Source organism: Oncorhynchus masou, chromosome 15, assembly GCF_036934945.1.
Source record: "Oncorhynchus masou masou isolate Uvic2021 chromosome 15, UVic_Omas_1.1, whole genome shotgun sequence".
In the NCBI taxonomy this organism is placed as follows: Eukaryota; Metazoa; Chordata; class Actinopteri; order Salmoniformes; family Salmonidae; genus Oncorhynchus; species Oncorhynchus masou.
The window spans coordinates 61,418,648-61,437,422 of NC_088226.1; the positions used below are offsets into that span (position 1 = coordinate 61,418,648).

Consider the following 18,775-nt stretch of genomic DNA (forward strand, 5'->3'; position numbering starts at 1 on the left):
GAAGCCATCAGAATTTGCATTGACAACAACCACAAGAAAGAGTCAAAATGAAGATGATATATCTCTGTGTGTTAGCAGCATGTGCGTGGATGTCTGAGTCACTCATACGGTATGATACACGGCAGATGTGTTTTTAACAGCATTTCTAGTTCATTTATAAAACTGCATTATTAACTGCATTAATGTGTGGTTTGCAACTGGACATTACCTAAATTATGCAGTAATTCTATATGAATTATGTAGTGATAAAAATAGATTGCTTCAGATCTATATAAAAGTATACTGCTTAAAACATTATTACTAGTCTAGAGACCTTTTTCGTTCATACTTAGTGAAGGCTCGACAAAGGTCCTAGAGGCACTGAGAAGATCCTTATGTCCTGTGTACCTTTTTTGTTTATTTTGCTATCCAGTATACCCCTCACAAAGTGTAACTCCTTGAGACAATCTATGTCTGACTCAGAGGGGGATTTCAGTCGTCTATTCCATGATTCCTACTCCGACAACTTTGACGACGATGACGCCAGTGGGACCAGCAAAGTGGCTCTGAGGAACTATGTTGATGTAAGGGTCTGCCCGCCTTATGCACAGTATAAGTCATATAAAAGTCCTATTTAATGTGCACAGTTAGTGGCCTTATGCACAGTAACTCAAGTCATACTTCACCCATTATGCATTACTCATTATGCATTGGTTTTGATATATCTTCTTCATCGTTGATGTGATTGTGTCTTCAGGCTCAGTTCTATGGAGAGATTAGTTTAGGAACCCCACCTCAAATGTTTAGGGTGACCTTTGACACCGGATCCAACAATCTCTGGGTGCCCTCTTCCAAATGCTCCGTCGCTGACATCACATGCTGTAAGTCTCTCATCATGCACTGTGCACATGGGTAGACTATTCCCTGTAGCATATACACTTAAAGTACAAAACATTTTTACTGTAGGAATATCATGTATATCATATGTTACTGCAATGTAATGTTAGCACAGCCAGAGTATAGGAAAGTTAAAGGCGTATGGAAATATACACTGAGTGTACAAAACATTAAGAAAACTGATCTTTCCATGGCATACTGACCAGGTGAATCCAGGTGAAAACTATGATCCCTTGTTGATGTCATATTTTAAAACCACTTCAATCAGTGCAGATGAAGGGGAGGAGACAGGCTAAAGAAGGACTTTTAAGCCTTGAGACAATTTAGATATAGGTTGTGTATGTGTGCCATTCAAATAGTGAATGGGCAAGACAAAATTTTAAGTGCCTTTGAACAGGGCATGGTAGTAGGTGCCAGGCGCATCGGTTTGAGTGTGTCAAGAACTGCAATGCTGCTGGGGTTTTCATGCTCAACAGTTTCCTGTGTGTATCAAGAATGGTCGACCACCCAAAGGACATCCAGCCAACTTGACATAACTATGGCAAGCATTGGAGTCAACATGGGCCAGCATCCCTGTGGAACGCTTTCGACACCTTGTAGAGCCCAATGAATTGAGGCTGTTCTGAGGGCAAAAGGGGGTGCAACTCAATAATAGGAAGGTGTTTCTAATGTTTTGCACACTCACACACAGTGTAAATTTGAAGTAAATGGATATAAGGTTTAAAAATAAAGATAGAGTTAAGAGTTAAAACCCACGGCTGATTTCATGTCTGAGTGACATTTATTTCAATACTAGGAATAAACATGAGAATTGTGACTTCCTGTCTGAGTTCGTTTTTTGTTCAGAAAACACCATATCAAACTAATAATGTATGTTTAACGTTGTATTGCAGTGATTCACCGGAAATACAATGATACCAATTCCAGCACATATGTCAAGGGTGGAAGAAATTTTTCAATTCATTATGGACTGGGAAGTGTAACTGGGTACCTCAGCCAGGATATGTGCACAGTAAGTTCGGAAAGGAGGAGAAATGAATGGCTGTAACGAGATTCCTCCTGGGAAGGAGAGGCAGACCAAAATGCAGCGTGGTTATAATTCATGGTTCTTTAATAAGGAAACTATACATGAATAAACTACAAAACAAGAAACGTGAAAACCCGAAACAGTCCCGTGTGGTACAAACACTGACACAGGAGACAACCACCCACAAAACAGGCTACCTAAATATGGTTCCCAATCAGAGACAATGACTAACACCTGCCTCTGATTGAGAACCATATCAGGCCCAAACACAGAAACAGACAAACTAGACATCCAACATAGAATGCCCACTCAGATCACACCCTGACCAAACTAAACATAGAAACATACAAAGCAAACTATGGTCAGGGTGTGACAATGGCTGCCACTGACAGATTATATAGTTTTAAATAATCTGCTTTGCTCTTCTGTCAGATTGGAAATGTATCCGTAAAAGATCAGGTGTTTGGTGAGGCCGTCAAGATAAATGGAGCGAACTTCGTTGGTGCTAAGTTCGATGGAGTTCTGGGAATGTCTTACCCAACAGATGATGCCATGAGCCCTGTCTTTGACAACATAATGAAAGAGAAGCTGTTGGCGCAGAATGTTTTCTCCTTCTACCTCAACCACAGGTGAGTGGCGATAGTGAAGTGGAACGCAGATCAGTATTGTATTTTATACCTATTTATCCAGAAAGTCCCATTGAGAAGAACTCTTTCCCGAGGGAGATCTGAAAGAGCTGTAAGTTAACATGGCAGTTTTAGAAATCGACTTGTGCCACTGGAAATGAACTGCAGATGCTTTTCTTCTGATGGGCTCTACTGTTCTGTGACAGGATCTCCTCCAACCAGCCAGGGGGACAGCTACTGCTGGGAGGGACTGACCCTGCATACTACACGGGGGACTTCCACTATGCCAACGTCACCACAAAGGACCTCTGGAACATCCACATGGATGGGTTAGTGCTGCTAACCAGTGTATTTATTATAACCAGTGTATTTTATTTTATCGGCATATCCCAACAACAGATCAATATGGGTGTATACCGGTCTGTTGTGTTCAGTAATTTGTGTCGTAGCGCAGTTGTGTATTGAATACTGTTGCTTTAAGAATGTATCAGGCAAATTGTGCGTATAGGATAGGATGGGTGAGTTGGTACTAGTTGTTAACATGTTGATCTGAAGTAAAGACGTTCAGTTTAATTGCACAACAAGCCTCCGTGCATTTGTAACATTTGGCGACGAGGATGGCCGAGTTTAGCTTACCTCCACCATCTCTATTTCTCCCAGTCCCTGGAGAGCCACATGTTCCATGGAATCACTGGTTTCAATCCTTTCAGTTGTATATGGTAGCTATCAATCTGCATGGAGCTGCCAACACACACAAACGGGTGATTCTACTCCGCTACCTCGGCGCTGAGGGACAATGTGTCTTCTCCACTCTGCAGCCAGTGGAGAACAAGTTTACATCGGCTGCCCAAGCTCTTGAGGAACACTACAGTAGCTCAAGCAGTGTGAGCATGCATTGTTTTCTCTTCAGACAAGGAGCCCAACTGCCGGGTGAGTCCGTAGCACAGTACCTAGTGGGACCATGCAGATTGGGACCACTAGAAAACGAATTTGTACATGATCAGATCATTGAAAACAACGTCATGTTCTCCACTGAGGGAGAAATTGTTGTTAAAGACTTACTGTTGGAAAACAAATGGAAGTTATTCTCACTGACCTACAGAGCGCATCTCAAGGGGCAGGGCTTCACACACTGGCTGAGGCACCAGTCCAAAAGGTGCAGGAAACCACTGGGGGGCAACGTTGTTCTAAATGTGGAACAGTCTACATGTCCAGCAAATGAGCAACGCTGCAAGAACTGCAAAAATACAATAATCTTGCCCATTGTTGTCATTCAGCATCGGCAGGACAGCATCTAGAAGATCAATCAATCAATCAATCAAATGTATTCATAAATCCCTTTTTACATCAGCAGATATCACAAAGTGCTGTAGAGAAACCCAGCCTAAAACCACAAACAGCAAGCAATGCAGATGTCGAAGTTCACCAGTCTCCATTAACTCTGTACATGATGACTCAGTTGCGGCCAAGCAATGTGACTGCTACATCGAGGGTGTTAAAACCTCACTGGTGACTGACACTGAAGAAAATATGTCACATTTGAACAAAGCCACTTATGACTAATTATTCTCACATCTTCCACTGCAGAGACCAGCAGTATCACTCTACAGCTACAACCACACACCGATCTCAATCACTGCCAGTCTGTTTCAACAACAAAACCACACTGGCCAGCCAGGACTACGTTGCCTGCACCAGTACCTATGGAGTACTCACAACTGTTTGAGGGGCCAGGTCATCTCAGCGGTTTTGTCCACCGACCTACTATTAACAAAGTGGTCAAGCTAGTAATCCAGTCATTGTGGAGGGTTCCGCTGACAGTTCGGGAGCCCATTGACAAGGGACTTGACAACCTCCTTGACGCCTCGCCATGGGTCTCAAACCTGGTCGTTGTGCCCAAGAAAAATTGCGATCTTTGGATCTGCATGGACCTCAGGACTGTGAACAACTGCTCCTCTTTAACGGCTAGGACTGTCGGGATGCTATGCAGGAGCTCAAGGTGCAGCTTACATCAACACCAACACTGGCTCACTTTGACACATCAACACAAACGATTGTCCCCTGTAATGCCTCGGCAGTGGCCCTTGGAGCTGTTTTGTCTCAACTGCATGGAGGCGTGGAATAGCCAGTGGCCTTTGCCTCACGGGCCTTGTCTCCGATTGAACAAAAGTACTATGTGGTAGAGTAGGACGCCATGGCTTGCATTGTAAGGCAGAACATTCAAACTCCGCACAGACCATCAAACCCTCACAGCACTGCTGGCCACACAGGGCTCCGGACATAAGCCTCTATGGCTCTACTGGTCATTCATGACTTGCGTTTGAAATGGGCAGAAGCCGTGCCGTTGTCCTCTACTACCTCACAGATGATCATCCAAACACTGGATAAGCTGTTCAGTCAGTGGGGGTTGCCCAGCACCATCACGACAGACAATGGTCCCCAGCTTGTCTCGACTAATATGTCTGTGTACCTTGAAAAGCAATCCATCAAGCACATCTGGACGGCTGTGTACCACCCTCAAGCAAACAGGGGGGTGGAAAGCTTGAACAGAATCCTGAAGGAAGGAATACCAGCCATCTTGGCTGAGAGAACTTTTTGACGTGGCTCTGTGCCTTTAAAAAAATATATAGATTTCACCATTATTTAACCAGGTCGGCTAGTTGAGAACAAGTTCTCATTTACAACTGCGACCTGGCCAAGATAAAGCAAAGCAGTGTGACACAAACAACAACACAGAGTTACATATGGAATAACAAACATACAGTCAATAATACAAAAAAGAAATACAAAAAAAGTCTATATGCAGTGTGTGCAAAGGAGGTAGGATAAGGGAGGTAATGAATAGGCCATAGTGGCAAAAAAAATTAAACTCTAGAGCGATAAATGTGCAGAAGATGAGTGTACAAGTAGAGATACTGGGGAGCAAAGGAGCAAAATAAATAAAATAAATAACAGTATGGAGATGAGGTAGTTGGATAGGCTATTTACAGACGGGCTATGTACAGGTGCAGTGATCTGTGAGCTGCTCTGACAGCTGGTGCTTAAAGCTAGTGAGGGAGATATGTCTCCAGCATCAGTGATTTTTTTTTTTTTGCAGTTCGTTCCAGTTCGTCATTGGCAGCAGAGAACTGGAAGGAAAGGCAGCCAAATGAGGAATTGGCTTTGGGGCTGACCAGTGAAATATACTTGCTGGAGCACATGCTATGTGTGGGTGCTGCTATGGTGACCAGTGTGCTGAGATAAGGTGGGGCTTTACCTAGCAAAGACTTATAGATGACCTGGAGCCAGTGGGTTTGGAGACGAATATGAAGCGAGGGCCAGCTAGCAAAAGCATACAGGTCGCAGCGGTGGGTAGTATATGGGGCATTGGTGACAAAACAGATGGCACTGTGATAGACTGCATCCAATTTGTAGAGTAGCGTGTTGGAGGCTATTTTGTAAATGACATCGCCGAAGTCGAGGATCGGTAAGATGGTCAGTTTTACGAGGGTATGTTTGGCAGCATGAGTGAAGGATGCTTTGTTGCAAAATAAGAAGCCGATTCTAGGTTTAATTTTGGATTGGAGATGTTAATGTGAGTCTGGAAGGAGAGTCTATCCAGACATCTAGGTATTTGTAGTTGTCTACATATTCTAATTCAGAACTGTTCAGAGTAGTGATGCTGGGCGGGCGAGCAGGTGTGGCTTATACTACTCCACATCAGGGTTACCAAGCACTCAACCACTGGGGTGTCTCCTGTCTCCCTGATGATTGGTAGGGAACTGAAACTCCCTTTGGACTGTCTCTGCCCAAAACAAAAGAACAAGCCTGCTGCAGCAAGGCACGCCTATGTTGGAGCAGCACAGCAACAGATGAAACAACGTTATGACACGTCTCACAGAGTGAAACAACTAAGCCTGAAGGCCCAGGACTGCGTGCAGATCAGGACTGACAACTGTCGGAACAAGCTCTCCTCATTTTGGTCCAAGCCCCTAAAAGTGGAACGATAGCTAGGGCTTGCAACATTCCAACTTCTTGATGGATTCCGCTGGCATGCAAATCGCCTCAGAAAGGTCCATTTGCCTGCGGTGTATCCTTTCCTGACCTGTCGGTCCACAACTCACTATGGGCATGAGCAAGATCAAGGGGCTCCTGCACCTCCAACCATACACCAGGCTCAGTTCAGGGCCCTTCCACCAGTCAGGCCTCAAATGCCTGCAGTTCCCCTGTCATCAGCCGCACCTCTGGACACTGGGAGACCCCAACGGGTAATAGCTCCTCCCTCGTGGCTTAATGACCATGTGAACTAGAGTGGGTGGGGTTGGGGGGATACTGTGTTCAGTAATATGGTTTCATACCTCAGTTGAGTATTGAATACTGTTGCTTTAAGAATGTGTCAGGCACATTTCGAATGTACGGAGGTGAGGATTGGATGAGTAAGTTTGTGTTGATCTGAAGTAAAGACGTTCAGTTTAATTTCACAAATTAAAATCAAATCAAATGTATTTATAACCCCCTTCTTATATCAGCTGATATCTCAAAGTGCTGTACAGAAACCCAGCCTAAAACCCCAAACAGAAAGCAATGCAGGTGTAGAAGTACGGTGGCTAGGAAAAACTCCCTAGAAAGGCCAGAACCTACGAAGAAACCAAGAGAGGAATCAGGCTATGAGGGGTGGCCAGTCCTCTTCTGGCTGTGCCGGGTGGAGATTATAACAGAACATTGCCAAGATGTTAAAATGTTCATAGATGACCAGCAGGGTCAGAAAATAATAATCACAGTAGTTGTCGAGGGTGCAACAGGTCAGCACCTCAGGAGTAAATGTCTGTTGGCTTTTCATAGACGATCATTCAGAGTATCTCTACTGCTCCTGCTGTCTCTAGAGAGTTGAAAACAGCAGGTCTGGGACAGGTAGCACGTCCGGTGAACAGGTCAGGATTGCATAGCCGCAGGCAGAACAGTTGAAACTGGAGCAGCAGCACGGCCTGGTGGACTTGGGACAGCAAGGAGTCATCAGGCCAGGTAGCACTGAGGCATGGTCCTAGAGCTCAGGTCCCCCGGGAGAGAGAAAGAAAGAGAGAGAGCATACTTAAATTCATACAGGACACCGGATAAGACAGGAGAAATACTCCAGATATATTAGATTGACACTAGCCCCCCGACACATAAACCACTACAGCATAAATACTGGAGGCTGAGACAGGAGGGGTCGGGAGACACTGTGGCCCCATCCGACGATACCCCCAGACAGGGCCAAACAGGCAGGATATAACCCCACCCACTTTGCCAAAGCACAGCCCCCACACCACTAGAGGGATATCTTCAACCACCAACTTACCATCCTGAGACAAGGCCGAGTATAGCCCACAAAGATCTCCGCCACGGCACAACCCAAGGGGGTGGCACCAACCCAGACAGGAAGATCACGTCAGTGACTCAACCCACTCATGTGACGCACCCCTCCTAGGGAGAGCATGGAATTGCACCAGTAAGCCAGTGACTCAGCACCTGTAATAGAGTTAGAGGCAGAGAATCCCAGTGGAGAGAGGGGTACCGGCCAGGCAGAGACAGCAAGGGCAGTTCGTTCCTCCCGTGCCTTTCCGTTCACCTTCACACTCCTGGACCAGACTACACTCAATCATATGACCTACTGAAGAGATGAGGCTTCAATAAAGAATTAAAAGTTGAGACAGTCTGCGTCTCTCACATGAGTAGGCAGACCATTCCATAAAAATGGAGCTCTATAGGAGAAAGCCCTACAAGCCTCTGTGCATTTGTAACATGGTCATCAAAATAATTCATGCAAGTAGACCGCTGATTGGTCAGCTCGTCCTCCTCAGGAGGATGACATCATCCTCTATGAGGAAATAGCCAGCATTTTTATAAACTGTCTGTTTGAGAAGTTTTAAGTGGTATTTTTGAAGTGTTTTTTTTTCTTCAACTTATGCTTTGGCCACAAATACGAGTATAGGATGAATCAACAATATAATTTGGGTATGAGTTAACTGAATATTAACTTTTTGACCATATTTTATGTTATAAAATACATTTCACAGAGACAAATTTGATTTTTCATGTTTTGGATCCTTCAGTGGGATCTATCTCCAACAAACTCAGCAAAAAAAGAAACGTCCCTTTTTCAGGACCCTGTCTTTCAAAGATAATTTGTAAAATTCCAAATAACTTCACAGATCTTCATTGTAAAGGGTTTTAACACTGATTCCCATGCTCGTTCAATGAACCATAAACAATTAATGAACATGCACCTGTGGAACAGTCGTTAAGACACTAACAGCTTACAGACGGTAGGCAATTAAGGTCACAGTTATGAAAACTTAGGACACTAAAGAGGCCTTTCTACTGACTCTGAATAACACCAAAAGAAAGATGCCCAGGGTCCCAGTTCATCTGCGTGAACGTGCCTTAGGCATGCTGCAAGATGGCATGAGGACTGCAGATGTGGCCAGGGCAATACATTTCCATGTCTGTACTGTCAGATGCCTAAGACAGCGCTACAGTGAGACAGGACGGACAGCTGATCGTCCTCACAGTGGCAGACCACGTGTAACAACACCTGCACAGGATCAGTACATCCAAACATCACACTTGCGGGACATGTACAGGATGGCACCAACTGCCCGAGTTACACCAGGATCGCACAATCTCTCCATCAGTGCTCAGACTGTACGCAATAGGCTGAGAGAGGCTGGACTGAGGGCTCGTAGGCCTGTTGTAAGGCAGGTCCTCACCAGATATCACCAGCAACAACGTCGCCTATGGGCACAAACCCACCGTCGCTGGATCAGACAGGACTGGCAAAAGTGCTCTTTTGTCATACGAGTCGCGGTTTTGTATCACCAGGGGTGATGGTCGGATTTGCGTTTATCATCGAAGGAAGTGTTAAAACGAGGCCTGTACTCTGGAGCGGGATTGATTTGGAGGTGGAGGGCCCGTTATGGTCTGGGGTGGTGTGTCACAACATCATCGAACTGAGCTTGTCATTGCAGGCAATCTCATCGCTGTGCATTACAGGGAAGACATCCTTCTCCCTCATGTGGTACCCTTCCTGCAGGCTCATCCTGACATGACCCTCCAGCATGACACCAGCCATACTGCTCGTGGGACATCAATGATTACACATTGTAACTATGCAATAGACTAGAATCATGATTGAAGTAAAGGCTGATTTGTAATTCATATATACAGAAAATAAAACATGCCTATCTAACTCCCTTCATCTGATGTCACAGGATATGACATACTAATTTCAACCAGTTGAGAATGTGAAACGCTTTATTGAAAGAAGTCAATTATCCAGGTGTTATAAATACATAATACATGCATTATAATGACGATAATTGTAATATTATATTATAAATACAAGTTCAATTTGTACTTCAATGCACATATGGGTGTGCATTATAAAATGAGGAAGAAAGACGAGGTGGGGAGAGAGGTGTAGAAGACAGAAAGGGAAAGTTGTAAGAACAGAGGCAGACAGCGTATGATTCATGAATTACAGTGCTACCCTAATATTCTCTCAGTTCATCACAATTACATTGCTACCCTAATATTCTCTCAGTTCATCACAATTACAGTTCTACCCTAATATTCTCTCAGTTCATCACAATTACAGTGCTACCCTAATATTCTCTCAGTTCATCCTAATTACAGTTCTACCCTAATATTCTCTCAGTTCATCACAATTACAGTGCTACCCTAATATTCTCTCAGTTCATCACAATTACAGTGCTACCCTAATATTCTCTCAGTTCATCACAATTACAGTGCTACCCTAATATTCTCTCAGTTCATCACAATTACAGTGCTACCCTAATATTCTCTCAGTTCATCACAATTACAGTTCTACCCTAATATTCTCTCAGTTCATCACAATTACAGTTCTACCCTAATATTCTCTCAGTTCATCACAATTACAGTGCTACCCTAATATTCTCTCAGTTCATCACAATTACAGTTCTACCCTAATATTCTCTCAGTTCATCACAATTACAGTGCTACCCTAATATTCTCTCAGTTCATCACAATTACAGTGCTACCCTAATATTCTCTCAGTTCATCACAATTACAGTTCTACCCTAATATTCTCTCAGTTCATCACAATTACAGTGCTACCCTAATATTCTCTCAGTTCATCACAATTACAGTTCTACCCTAATATTCTCTCAGTTCATCACAATTACAGTTCTACCCTAATATTCTCTCAGTTCATCACAATTACAGTGCTACCCTAATATTCTCTCAGTTCATCACAATTACAGTTCTACCCTAATATTCTCTCAGTTCATCACAATTACAGTTCTACCCTAATATTCTCTCAGTTCATCACAATTACAGTGCTACCCTAATATTCTCTCAGTTCATCACAATTACAGTTCTACCCTAATATTCTCTCAGTTCATCACAATTACAGTGCTACCCTAATATTCTCTCAGTTCATCACAATTACAGTGCTACCCTAATATTCTCTCAGTTCATCACAATTACAGTGCTACCCTAATATTCTCTCAGTTCATCACAATTATTGTGTGTGGTCTCACCTGGTGTCCACACTAAGTGGCTACAGTACTTGCTGAAAAACAGACACACGAGGACAAACAATAGAAGATAGTCATTATTAGACAAATACCACTTGAAGCTTGATGATGACTTGATCATTTGAATCAGCTGTGTAGTGCTAAGGCAAAAACAAAAATGTGCACATCTTTGGAGCATTCCGATATGCCACACCTGTGAGGTGTCAGGTTCACCTCTGTACTTAAAGGGTGATTATTCAAACTCTGTGAAATACTGCAGATCAGCCCGCAGACGAGGTAGGAACACATATCCCACACAGAAGAGGTGGATTGAATTCGACAGGTCAAGGTACTCTTCTTCCTCCAAACTGTGCATGTGAGACAGGTTCTATGTACAACAAGACGGGCAGAGAGGAAGAGAGAAAAAGAACACGGAACAGTTTAATTCCCAATGCACAACTGTGTCTCTAATTGACAATAAATGGGCAATATAAACCAAATAATAAACTGATAATTGTGTACGACTTCAAATGAAACAAGCAGGGAGCAGGTTTCGCACCCTCAACCTTCTTGCCCGAAGTCCAGCGCGCTACCGACTGTGCACCAAAAGCATGCTCAAGCCGCTGAATCTGTATGTTAGCTATCTACCTAACGTTAGTAGTTATACATCAAACTTGACAGTATATTAACTATAGGCTAACTACCCAACGTTTATTGACTTGATTATTCTCGTCATTCTTAGCTTAGCTAAATGGTATAGTCGTTGTGTGTTCTCAATGGACATTCGGGTGCTTTCGTAAATTCGCTCTGGCTATCTACTCCAATTTCAGAGCACTCTAGTCTGAGTGTACCAGAGCGCAGAATAATGAATTTACTAGCGCTCAACACCCATTGAATATGGCCGGTGTCAGTAAACGTTGGCAAAAAAAAGCGTAATTAAATTGTTTCCAGCAGCACAGTTACAGTCACCAAAGCTCTGGTTAACACGAAAACTGCCTAACCAGCTCTGCTAGGGCGAGTAAAATGGTCAGAGTGGTCTCATTTGTGTCTGGAAGTAGCTAGCTATTCTACGTTGTAGAATAATAGTGAAGACATCACAACTTTAAAATAACATATGGAATCAGTTTTAAGAACAAATTATTATTTACAAGGACAGCCTACTCCTTCCTCACGGTCGGGGAATTGAACCCCGGTGTTCCACGTGCCTGCAATATGGAAGACTATTGAATGCTTCTCAAAAAATACCCTCTGGTGGACAAACTAGCACTAACTTGCATTAACAAAAATAAATGGCTGACAATTAAATGACGTGCCACAGAATGCTGCAACAGCCCGCAAGGTGTGCTGCAGTATGACGCAACTTTTAAAGGAGGAACCACTGTACGCTTGTTTTTGTGAGAAGTCTTCGAAAAAGAAGAAACTTTTCATTAATATGAACAGCACATACTAATATGAAAATACTACATGTCATGTCTCAAAATTGATATCTATCTTCTCCTCTATATTGTTTTAAGTTCTCCGGATATGAGAAGAAAGATGGCGAGTTCAATGGAAAGCCTGTCAGGTAACCTTAATTCTCAGGTAGCATCGCGTCAGCTAGGCTGGATGCTATTTACCAGATTTTTGACCCTTTTTTTCCTCTGGCCTCCATAGGTTTAGTCTCGCTGTCATGCTGATATAAAGGATTTTGGAGAAAGGATTTTGAAGCCTAAAAAGCCGGTGATGTAGACCACCGGAACTGGTGAACAGAATGAGCATCAGTACCAGGGGGATCCGTGACACTCCCTAATTTTGACCATCCTACAAGAGTAAAAACTCCAATAGAAATCCAACGTATTATGATAGAGACATGAGGTTTATATACACAATTTGTCACGGCTGTTGAAGGAACTGGACCAAGGTGCAGCGTGGTAAGTCTACATTTTCTCTTTAATTTGAAATGACGCTGACAAAACAATACAAAACAAACCGTGAAGCTTCAGGCTATGTGCCATCAAACAAAGTTAACTTCCCACAAACACAGGTGGGAAAAAGGGTACCAAAGTATGGTTCCCGATCAGAGAAAACAATAGACAGCTGTCCCTGATTGAGTACCATACCCTGCCAAAACATAGAAAATCATAGAAACACAAAACATAGAATGCCCACTCTCGCCCTGACCAAACCAAAATAAAGACATAAAAATGATCTCTAAGGTCAGGGCGTGACAGTACCGGCGACACAGTGCGCATCACCCCATTGCACGGGGCCTGACCAGTCACATGCTCGCCACGGTAAGTACGGGGAGTTGGCTCAGGTCTCCAACCTGACTCAGCCACACTCCCGTGTGCCCCAAACATTTTGGGGGGGGCTGGCTCTCAGGCTTCCTTGCCAGCCGTGTTCCCTCATAATGTCGCCTGGCTCCCCTGTGGGTGTGCCTATGCCCTTTCATGTGAAATCCATAGATTAAGGCTTAATTCATTTATTTCAATTGACTGATTTCCTTATATGAATTGTAACTCAGTAAAATTGTTGAAATTGTTGCATGTTGGGTTTATATTTTTGTTCAGTATATTTCTCTAACTAAATATTTTGGTGTCTTTGGCAGTTTGAGCGTTGGAGAGGATGTCAAGCTGTGTAAAGGTGGCTGTGAGGCCATGGTGGACACTGGCACCTCCCTGATCCTAGGTCCCTATGATGAGATCAGTGCTCTGCAGAAGGCTGTAGGAGCTGTGCCCTGGAACCGTGGAAAGGTAGAACATGACAGATGACAGAAACTAGAATCACCTATTATCTCTTCTCTCTACAATATCTCCCTAATCCTTTTCTTTAGAAAATGCATACCAACCAACGAGTAATATCCTCCTGGTATCTACCAAACCAAAGAGGGTGAATATATTTGTAATCATGAAGCTAAATAGGTCCTTGAATAGCCATTTCACATCTCTCTATGGATTCTGTTGACATTAAAGCATGTTAGCTGTAAGAGGGTGGTTTTACTGTTGTTAAACACTATCTGTTACTTGTTTCACAGTACACGGTTGACTGTGAGAAAGTGTCCTCCCTCCCCAGTGTCTCCTTCACTGTCAGTGGAAAGGTCTACCCTCTGAATGGAGAACAGTATATTCTCAGGGTATGTACAGTGTATAGAGTATCAGGCAGTTTGTAAAGAACTAAATGCACTATATATTTACTGTATATATATCATGTATATCATATGATACTGCAATGTAATGTTAGCATAGTCAGAGTCTAGGAAAGTAAAAGGCACATGGAAATATACAGTGTAATAATGTAGCATCATTATACAGGCTGTTATAATAGAAACCTTGTTAGTATATCTGTAGATGTCACTGGTGCTCCTTCTTACCTTCTTAACTGTGTGTGTGTGTGTGTGTGTGTGTGTGTGTGTGTGTGTGTGTGTGTGTGTGTGTGTGTGTGTGTGTGTGTGTGTGTGTGTGTGTGTGTGTGTGTGTGTGTGTGTGTGTGTGTGTGTGTGTGTGAACAGTGGACTACGAGGGGAAAGAAAGTCTGCCTTTTAGGATTTTCCCCCTTAGGCTTCCCTGGCTGGACCCTGGGAGATATCTTCATTGGAGCTTACTACACAGTCTTTGACCGGGACAACGATAGGGTGGGATTTGCCAAAGCAATATAAGAGGAAGGGAAAGTGGATACCTCTTCAGTTGCACAACTGAATACATTCAACCAAAATGTGTCTTCTGCATCCGCATTTAATCCAAACCTTCTAGATAGTGAAATAATGTTGAAAAGAGTGTAACGCTAAAACACCTGATGGTATAAAATACAGTATATACAAATGGGATGAGTAATGCAAGATATGTAAAAATCATTAAAGTGTCATCATTAATGTGACGAGTGACACATGATTTCAAGTCTGTATGTTGGCAGCAGCCTCTATGTGTTAGTGATGGCTGTTTAACAGTCGGATGCCCTTGAGATAGAAGCTATTTTTCAGTCTCTCGTGCTTTCATAGATTTAAAATGATTATTTTAAAATAACAAACTTGGTAAAAATAATATTTGTCCTTGAAAAAGAGGATAAGCAGACAAGTATCATAACTAATTTTCTACAGCATTCAGTCTTGTTTGTTTTATGAGTAAGTGGGTGCATTTTCCTGCGTTCATTTCCCTGGTTAATCTCCCTATTTAATCATGACCTCTATTTCATATTTGTGTGTGTAAAGAGATTAATGAATTAAATAAAGACTTAACTCCCAGTTATTTGGCATTTGTGTGTATGTTGTGTTATTTCAGAGTAATTGCAGCAGATTGGGTGGAGTTGTGAAGTTGCACCAACAGCGATGTTTATCACAATTTGTTATGGCCTTGCTGTTGCTGAGTGGAAATGAATGTGCTTTCGTTTGACTTTCGAATCACTTCAGCGCATCCCCATCTATATGGACTCAGCATGCCCTCTACATGCTTTTCTTCCTGCGTACATTTATACATGTGTATTATTCAATGTTATGAGGATATTGCTTCCTATGCAGATTTGGAATTGAACATTAGATAATAGTGATATTGCTGATACTTGAACACGTGTGGGGTCGTTAGGCACAACATTATTTTGGTAATTCCACACAAATACTGCAGTGACAAATAGCTAACATTTTAATTCAGTCCCTGTGATGGATTTGATTGACAAGTGGACTTGTTCTCCCCTGGTATGTCATGGGTTAAGATGTACTCATTCTCATAAATATAGAACATCTATGATTATTGTACATGGATGACTATTTTATTAGAGTACAAAGTGCACTTGTTTGCATCAGTCTATTGCTCTTTACAGCCCCAGACTGCTGGTAACCAGGGCCTTATCATAAACAAGCACTAACAATGGAGGACTTGTTGCTATCAGCATCTGTACTGACACGTTTTTACATTCAGGTGTCTGTATTATCAAACTCATGTGAGACATGATCATTCAATATTTGGTTTGTCAAATCATACTTGTGTTCTTTATTATTACATAAATAATTTTATTTTTAACATCCATTATTTACAAAGATACAAGAAAGTTGAAGCTTAAGTTCAAGCCATGAATGATCTTACCCGAACAACGGGAAAACAAAATGAGTAAACATTGCACTTAATGTTATTTTTTTCTGTTTGTTTTTGTGTATGATAACACATTTTCTAATAGTACTGTATCAAGCAATAAAGTGAGTTACTGATTAGTGAACAGCAGAGTTTCGGTAAGCAACAAGGAAGCATGACTGATGATGTGTACTAGGGTCAAAGTTCCACATGATTAATAATGGAGAGCAAGTATGGCAGGACTAAATGTTTCCAGGATTGATGAGAAAGCAGCAAAGTTCTAACATGTTGTCCAATAAAATAGTAGTTTAAAACCTCATTCCTGCAGTCAAATGACCAAATCGCCCTCTAGTGGCCTCAAGAGTGAAATGTAATTAATATTTTTCAAAATGTCATAATTAATAAACATCATTTTAAAAAACCTGTTAAAAATCCAGTGTTTCTACGTCAAGCGGTTTTGTTATATTTCAATCTGCTGTGATGTATATAAAGTGTAATATTGGGATGCTCAAAATTGAATACATTTTAACTCAATATCTGACATAATGCAGGATTCTTCTTTTTTAAGCCCATAACCATGTGTGTGAAGTGTATACTTTGTTTTCAAAGTAGATTTGTTTAAGACTACCAAGAAACACTCTGTGTGACCCTGATTTAGCCCAGTGCAGTAAAAGGTTGATGTGATGCTTCAGACAGGTGGGATCCTGGTGCAGAAAAGAGCATTTCTTTCTTTCACATACAGTACAGCACTTCAGAGGCCTCATTTATAAATGTTGCGTACATACAAAATATACCCCGAAACAGTTTTTGGGCATTTATCAAAATTTAACTTGAGAATGTCCCTCCACGCAAACTTTACACCACGCACACACACATTGTCTAGTGGTTGAAGTATTGTATTGCAAGCAGGCCAGTAATGCTGTGTTCACGTGCTCATCGGAACTAGGAAACTCAGAAATGTCTGACTTGCTAACAGGTTGAACGCGACACGTGTATAACTACAACCAGTTAGCAAGTCAAAAATGTGCTGGTTTTCTAGTTCCGACTAGCATGTGAACACGGCATAAGTATTTTGTGCAAATGGTTGCTATTACGACACGCTTATTCATAAAAACAGAATAACAAGATGAAGCAATTTCTGTAAAAAAATGTGTTGTTGAATGATTAGACATAGGAATCTATTCCTATTTATTTTATTTTCATAACCATTGCAGAATAAATGTCTCACCTTCCCAGCATATTAGGTTGGGGGAAGGTCAACGTAAAACATTGTTGAGGTCAGACGTTCTGCTGACAGGTCCACAACTATTTACCATCATTTCTCCTTCAGAAATTGTCACAGTCCTTTGCTAAATACAGAATGTTACTGCAAAAGATTAAAACAATCTGCCAACTCAGTAAATAGACCAGTAGTTTTAAGTAAAATGCTACAGCCCACAGTTTTACACAAAAGACTAATTGTTGTTCAATATTTAGTGTACCAATCGATGATTGTGTTTCTATCTCCTGTCTTGGTATAGGCTTAAACAGGCTATGATGTCACGCTCCTATTGCACAGCAATACTGTAGCCTATACCCATACTGTCAAAGTAAAATTGTTTTGCATATACAATCAATAATGTGCTTGGCACTCACTATAGGCATTATGAATGTTAAGTTTGAAAAAGGGACTGTAAAAAACTAAAACATTCTGCACACACCTCTACAAAATGTAATCAAATTTGCCATTACTCTTTCTTTCAGAAACCTACGTGGCCTAATTCCAATAGTTCCAAATTATACAGCAAATAAAGGGCGTTATTGTCACTATAAAAGGTGAATGAAAGGACTTTTTCTGACAGAGTTAGAATGCTTGTCCATGTGTGCACAGTTTACCGACAGGTCTGAATTATAATGGTAAACGTGTTTGTAGGGCATGTGCCAAGTTTAGAAATCTCAATATTTTTAGACGTACGTATTATTTTCAGAAATGGCGCACACAGATATTTAGTGTGGAATTTTCACAACAATTATAAATGGGGCCCCAATTGCGCAATATTTAGCTTACCCGGCACAACTGAACAAAAAAAGAAAAGCTCACCCACCCAAACAGACAAGGCAAGCTAAATCCAGTGCAGGCCTACCCCTCTACTCCTCACAGGTCAGACGTCTGGACCTTTTCTTTCTCAGAATCCTCAAACTTCACTCCACGGCCATCATTCATATCAGCATCAGAGAACAACACCTTTGGGGTCTGTGGTGACGAGTTGTCATATTCTTCTTCCTCCTCTCTAAACCCCTCCTCTTCCTCATCATCATCATCGTCGTCACCTTCCCGCTCCCCATTGTCAGGTATGATGACCACTTCCTCCTTGGCATTGGGGTCGATGTCCTCTTTGAACCAAACTGACTTGTAGCCCTCCTCCACACGCCTCTCCTTGGTCAGGATGGGCTTCACCTCCTTCTCGCTGTCGGCCTTATCAGACCCTGCCAGGCTGCTGGTGTCAAGCAGAAGGTTGGAGTACAGTGGAGCTGAGATCTTCATGACAGTCTCCTCCACAGCTCTGGAGGTCACTCCATTCCCGATGGGCCGCTTCCCATCCATCTCCTCTGGGCCTTTGGATCCCACGCTGCTAGTGTCTCCGTCATTCTGGAAGCCCTCGTTGGTGTACTGCACCCCACCCTTGAGTTCGCCAGGACCTTTCCCAAGCTGTA

At 42.3% G+C, this 18,775-nt stretch overlaps 2 protein-coding genes across 3 annotated transcripts in view; one reads left to right on the forward strand and one right to left on the reverse strand.

Annotated features, from left to right (window-relative positions):
• Window positions 1-14,679, forward strand: LOC135556604 (cathepsin D-like). The gene is made up of 9 exons (XM_064989929.1): window positions 1-109; window positions 413-563; window positions 737-860; window positions 1,770-1,888; window positions 2,336-2,532; window positions 2,736-2,858; window positions 13,633-13,777; window positions 14,059-14,157; window positions 14,533-14,679. Exons 1-9 carry the CDS (start codon window positions 48-50, stop codon window positions 14,677-14,679), a joined length of 1,167 nt encoding a protein of 388 aa, XP_064846001.1. The 5' UTR covers window positions 1-47.
• cdhr5b (cadherin-related family member 5b) overlaps window positions 12,957-18,775 on the reverse strand; it is a 16,975-nt gene continuing 11,156 nt past the window's right edge. For both annotated transcript variants that reach the window (XM_064989928.1, XM_064989927.1), the window contains one exon: window positions 12,957-18,770. In XM_064989928.1, coding sequence (XP_064846000.1) covers window positions 18,216-18,770 — 555 coding nt within the window. In that variant the 3' untranslated portion in view covers window positions 12,957-18,215. The remainder of the gene's footprint in view (window positions 18,771-18,775) is intronic.